The sequence below is a fragment of the Cannabis sativa genome, chromosome 4, assembly GCF_029168945.1.
Source record: "Cannabis sativa cultivar Pink pepper isolate KNU-18-1 chromosome 4, ASM2916894v1, whole genome shotgun sequence".
In the NCBI taxonomy this organism is placed as follows: Eukaryota; Viridiplantae; Streptophyta; class Magnoliopsida; order Rosales; family Cannabaceae; genus Cannabis; species Cannabis sativa.
In genome coordinates, this window is record NC_083604.1 from 51,810,104 (window position 1) to 51,816,863 (window position 6,760).

A 6,760-nucleotide genomic window follows, 5' to 3' on the forward strand; every position below is an offset into this window, starting at 1 on the left:
ACTTAAATATAACTTCAACTATTTGTTTAATTAAAAAAAAATACAATTAAAATTATGTATGAAAACATTAAATAATATGGTAATATATAAAACTTGAAATAATAATAATGCAAATTAAATATAAAATCATAAAAGACAAAGTAAATTGAAATAGCATAAAATATTCATAAAATAGCATAAACTTCTCCGGGTCAATTTTTCTACTCTGATTTTTTTGGAGGATCACAGTCCCAACAGCCGATGTTGGGCCAATTTGGGAGTTCATCTCAGCAGCCGATGTTTTTTGGGGGTCCAATGCAGCAAACTTCTCCGGGTCAATTTTTCGGTCCACAAAATCCATATTTTTTTCCTGGTCAGTTTCAGCAACAACCCCCGAACTTCTCGCCACAACAATCTCTGAATTTAGCACAACAACGACAGACTCGACAATTTCCGGAGATTTTATCTGCTCAGCAACCATATTACCCATCACCGCCAGTATCGCAAGCTCAGGACAATGCACCAAATCCTGATATTACTTAAATGCTACTGGCTCAAATTTTGAAGATGATTTGTTTAATCAAGACAATATTAATTAGTGTATCTTAATTTTAATTATGTTTGGATTTCTTTAAGTTTAAATTAATGTATGGATAATAATCTTTTAATTTTAAATAATGTATGGATGATAATTTGTGGATTTATTAATTTTAATTTTGATATTTATTAATAATATAAATTTGAAAAAAGTTAATTAAATAAATATAGAAAAAATATTGATAATATTATTTATAATATTTAATTAAATATAAATGTTTTTTAATTAAATAATTATTTATAATATTTATTAATAAAATTATTTCATTTTTTTATTTTTTTAAAAAACCATTATTACCGGCGGACACCCGCCGGTAATAATGGTTCAGATTAGGCCATATTTACGCGTGTTTACCGGCGGACCCCGCCGGTATTAATCATTAATACCGGCAGATGTGTCAGTCCGCCGCTATTAATGATTAATAGCGACGGGTTATTACCGGCGGATTATTACCGGCGGATCCCCGCCGCTAATGCACAATACCGGCGGATTTCAGGATTATTACCAGCGGACTGTTCCGCCCCTATTAATGGTGTTTGTTGTACACCCAATATAATTAGACTGGACATACACATAAACACATCAAAATCATATACAATTAGTCAATTACATTATTAATATTAACAAAGAAAAAAAAAAGGACTCGTCCAGTTTATTATAATTAATTACATCTCAGCTTTGGTCGCCTTAATATCCTCACCGCCAGAGGGCTTATGATCTTGTTCAACAATCTCAATAATCTTGAGCTGTCTATTTCTCTCTTCGGGCTGCTTGGGTACCGTGATCCTCAATACCCCATTCTCAACATGGGCCTTAATCCGATCCAAATCGGCATTCACAGGCAACCGGAATTGTCTCCAGAACTTTCCACTGATCCTCTCTGACCGGTGCCACCTATCTCCCTCTCGCTCCTCCTCGGCCTTCAACTCGCCGCTGATTCTCACAACTCTGTTCTCTTCCACCTCGATTTTCACATCTTCCTTCTTCACACCCGGAATGTTGACGGAGATCACGTGCTCCGTCGCTGTCTCCTTCCAGTCCGCACGTGCCAGCGCCCGTGATTCCGCTTCTTTAGTAAACGGCGTTTGGTCGAGGATTCGGAATGGGTCATCGTCGGGAACTATGTTTGTCATCGCCTCCCAAAGTGGCCTCATCGTCCTGTATGGAACTAAGGCGGTTGATTGGAGAATCCATACTGAGAAAAACATAAGTGTAGAAATTGCTAGATCTTTCGGTTTAGACATTTTTGGAAGATTTGTGATCGGAATATCAATTAATTAAGACTATGTTGGGACTTGTGAGTGAGCTTGATTAGTATGTTATATGGTGATGGTTTGATTAATAGTTAATACATTATGTATTTATATATATGGTGATTGGTTTTCTCGGGTGTTCTAGTGATTTCCATGATATATGGAAAGTTCCAGACTAGGAGGATGATGTACTAAATGTTTGAGATTTTATAACAAAAAAATAAAGATATATTACAACTTATTTTCAAAAAAAAAAAATATATATTTTATAACTCTATTATAAAATAATACAAAGATTGGGATCACAATAACTTGAATAAGGTAGTCTAAAAGCTTATTTCCCCTATCTCTAATCAAGAACTCTAGAATATAGTTTGGGGATTATCAAGTCTGGGTTATCTAACTAAGTGCTTTCTTGATAGAAAACTTATCTTTCTCAATATGAGCACCTTATAGCTCTTTATATAGTTTTTAAGTGATCACACTTAGAATTCAAACACACAACACCTCATTTCTCTCGTATAAATGAGTATTAATATAGTTTGTAACAACTATATTTCATACCATTTGAATTCCATCATAAATTGTGTAGCATCTCTTTTATTACACAAAATATGATCAACCAAAAGAAGTTACAAAAATAATTAATTTTGTAACTTCTCCCCATATTACAAAGTGTAGGTTATAATTTTAGGTCAAATAAATTATATGTTACACAATTTGTTTACCAAACACTTAATATATATTATTAAGATAATAATATATACTACCACATTTTAATCTACATATTATATTATTAAATAATATCACTAAAAAGAGGATTTAAATCGCTTGTCAAATGCTTTGTTCTTTTCTTTTGACCAATCTGCAAACTCAACTTCTATTTTTTTTTTTGGTGGGATAGCGTCTATTTAAACTTATGATTTCGAACCATTATGAATGAAAATTGTTTAAATAATCAATATTTTTATAACATGTCACTTTTAGCATTAATTAATATTAAACAACATTAAGACAAATATGCAATAAGATTTGGGGCTGAAAAACCATGCAACTCACAACGAAAAGAGGAAGTTTCCTCCGTAACTTGTGTCACCGTGAAGAAAACCAACAGTGAGCTCGAGGACCACTGTGGTGATTTCGTCAGGGATCACTACTATAATATGGGCCTTTAAGTTCCCTTTTTCAATTCACTTTACAAAAAGAGAAACTAAAGGGTGTGAAAATACCCGCCTGATTTAAAATTGACATTTAGAGACGATTTTTTGGTAAAAACCGTAAGTAGAAATATTAAATATATCCTTTACAGTCAGTTGGGGTTAGAAAATTTTAAGGTTTATTTATATACCCTATGCCGTCAGTTCTTAACAAATAACCCACAACATAGGTGCACACTTTATTGACATTGTGTGCATCTCTGCCGTCGGTTATTTGCTAGGAACCGATAGCATAGGGTGTATAAAAATAACCCTCGTCTTTTTCTTCCCCACGATAACCAGCCACCCCCATAGCAGACTCCTGAAAACCCACGAAAATCTCGCCAACCACCACTAAAAACCCCCTATCTCCCTCATTTTTTCACCATTTCATCCCATTTTTGTTTTAAATTTTTTTATTTTTAATATCTAATCCCATACACTAAAAAAGTTTGTTTTTTCACCCATTTGCAATGTACCCGAACCTATTTTAATTAAAGGTAGTGGTATAACCCCGACCACCGATTTTAGCAGAGAAAACATTGAATCTCAACGTCCATTAAAGTATAAATATAATTTTTATTCGTTTTATTAATGTACATTGGTATTATTTTATTTTTGTAATTTTTTTTGGATTTTGTATTTTATTAATATTATATTGTGTGTGTGCTATAGGTGGCTGGATTTTTGTCTCAATTTATGGTCAGATTGCATTTATAAGGTAAATGTTTATTTAACTTAATGTATGGTATATATATGTGTATATTTTGTGTTTTATTATTGAATATTTATATATATTGTGTATATACTATTTGTGTATTTTGTGTAATTGTATTGTATATATATTTGATGTGAATGAGAATAAGGTAGTAGGGATTTAATTAGTTTAAAAATAAAGTTTTTAAAATTATGTTAGTGTGATATATAATTGATTGTATATGTATATGTATATGTTATTTTTTAAAAAAATTAGCTATAGAACTTAGTAACTAGTAACTTGTTATATTTTTACTAGTAAGTAATTTTATAATTAAAATTCTAATTTGGTTGTATATTGTATTATATTATAGGTTGTGAGCTAATATTTCAAGTTCGACATATTTCGATATTGATCGAATTTTAACGTGCAATAGGTATATAGATTCACTAACTTTTTGTTATTATAATTAATTATCAATTCATGCTTAGTGGAGTTTGAATATCTTAAATATTCATCCGTAGTGAAGTAGGTTCTGCGAATACATGTACTGCGGTCGGATGGATGGACAAATTTTATATTGTTTATGTTATTTTGTTTGTTCTGTATTATTATATTTGTTTTGTTTGTTACTTTAGGAACTTTTAAAATTTTTAGGAACGCCCAATTACAGTCGTTATGCTACCGAAATTTCGGTAGAATTAGAATAAATTTTACTAAAAAAAAATATAAATATTAAAGGAAAAGTACATAACATAAATAACTAGTTAATTACTCGCTACTTGTAAGAAATTAGGTGACATAACACATTTATATGAATTTTTCAATTATAAATGACAAACCGAACAAATGAATGGATTCACTTTAGGAAAAGTCATTCCAATTCTGTCAACATTCCAATCAACTAAACACTATCCTAGTTAGTTAATTACAACTTTTATAACTTATACAACTTCATAACATGAACCAAACTAAAACAAGAATTTTAGTAATATATAAATTAATATGAATTAATTGTGAGAAACCTAGTTAGTTACATTGTGTAATGAGTAACTAGTTATAATTAGTTACGGAATATTGAATGTTTTTGGTTAGGATATTTGTTGTGGATAAATCATGGATGCGTGAGGAGAGAGACACACTGCGATTTCAAGTAGGGCTCAATGCATTTTTAGAGTTTGCCTTAAAGAATTCTAAAAATCCCAAACATATTCATTGTCCGTGTGTAGATTGTTGTAATGGATCTAAAGGAAATATTACAATGATTAAGGACAATGAGTAAACAAGAGTAAGGACAATAGGAAACTTATCCCCCCAAAAGTGATGTGGTACATGCCTTTGATTCTGCAACTGAAATGATTATATCGTAGTGCAAAATATTCTGAAAATTTGATTTGGCATGAGACCAAGAGAGTTAAAGATGGAAAACTCATACATCCTGCAGATTCCCAAGCCTGGAAAATAGTAAACTACATAAATCCTGAATTCAAATCTCAACCAAGACACATTCGTCTCAGTCTGCCTGCGGATGGAGTAAATCCACATAGATCTCTAAGTAGTCGTCATAGTTCATGGCCTGTCTTCCTAGCTATGTACAATCTTCCTCCCTGGTTAGTGATGAAGAGAAAATTTAATATGCTTTCTTTAATGATATCAGGCCCGCAACAACCTGGACATAATATGGATGTATATTTGGAACCATTGATTGGAAATTTAATAGAATTGTATGAGAATGGTGTTCAGGCCTATGAAAGTTTTTAAAGAAAATTCTTTAATCTGAAAGCAGTGTTATTGTTGACTGCCAGAGATTTTCCTGCTTATAGGAATTTATCAGGCTTAAGCACAAAAGGTTACGAAGGTTGTTCGATTTGTTGCATTAACACATCGGCTCGTTGCTTAGAAAATGGACACAAGATGTGTTATATGGGTCACAGACGGTACTTGCCTACAAATTATTCTGATAGACGGAAGAAGAAAGTATTCAATGGTACTGAAGAGGGAGATATGGCTCCTTTGCCACTGTCAGGGGAACGAATTCTCCAACAAGTAGAACTTGTAGATTTTAAGTATGGAAAGACGCAAAAATAAAAAAAAATGGTAGTTTTCAAAGAAAGTCAATCTTTTTTCGTCTTCCATATTGGAAAAGTTTACTTGTTCGGCATTGTTTGGATGTCATGCATATTGAGAAAAATATGTGTGAGAGTATTATCGGTACCTTACTTGATATTCTCAGCAAAACTAAGGATGGTCTAAATAGTCGTTTAGATCTCATTGAAATGGGTATACGACAATCTCTGGCACCTGAGAAGAAAGGTCAACGATTATATTTGCCTCCTGCTTGTTTTACTTTTTCCAAAAAGGAAAAACAAATAGTTTACAAATCATTTGCAAATATGAAAGTACCTGATGGTTACTCGTCTAACATCAAAAACTTGGCAAATGAGGCTGAATTGAAACTAATAGGTTTGAAATCACATGATTGCCATGCGTTAATGCAACATCTGCTTCCAATTTCCATTAGACCAGTCTTGCCGAAAAATGTTCGAGAGTGTTTTACACATGCTTGCATTTTCTTTAATAAATTATGCGGGAAGGAATTAGAACTGGATATGTTAGATGCATTACATGAACATGTAGTCAAAACATTGTGCAACCTAGAAAATTCTTTTCTGCCAACTTTTTTTGACATCATGATACATTTAATGGTTCATCCAGTGAGAGAAGCAAGGTTGTGTGGGCCAGTATGGGCGAGATGGATGTATCCATTTGAAAGAAATATGAAGGTACTTAAAAGTTATGTGCGTAACCACTATCGGCCAGAAGCATCTATGGTTGAGTGCTACATATCTGAAGAGGCTGTGCAATTTTGTTCAGAGTACATGGGCGGAGTTGAGGCAATAGGAATTAGCAAACTAAGAACTGACACACATGAGGTTGATAGAGGATTAAGGGGGAAAGGGACAATGGTGACAGTGTCCAAGCTTGAACTAGATCAAGCTCAATTAATCATGATGAACAATAATGTAGAGATTCAACC

At 32.6% G+C, this 6,760-nt stretch overlaps 1 protein-coding gene across 1 annotated transcript; it reads right to left on the bottom strand.

Annotated features, from left to right (window-relative positions):
• Positions 1-1,145: 1,145 nt before the first annotated feature.
• On the bottom strand, positions 1,146-1,977 carry LOC133037258 (17.8 kDa class I heat shock protein-like). The gene has a single exon (XM_061114180.1). The coding sequence runs from the start codon at positions 1,819-1,821 to the stop codon at positions 1,243-1,245; it is 579 nt and encodes a 192-aa protein (XP_060970163.1). The 5' UTR covers positions 1,822-1,977; the 3' UTR covers positions 1,146-1,242.
• Between the last annotated feature and the right edge of the window lie 4,783 nt (positions 1,978-6,760).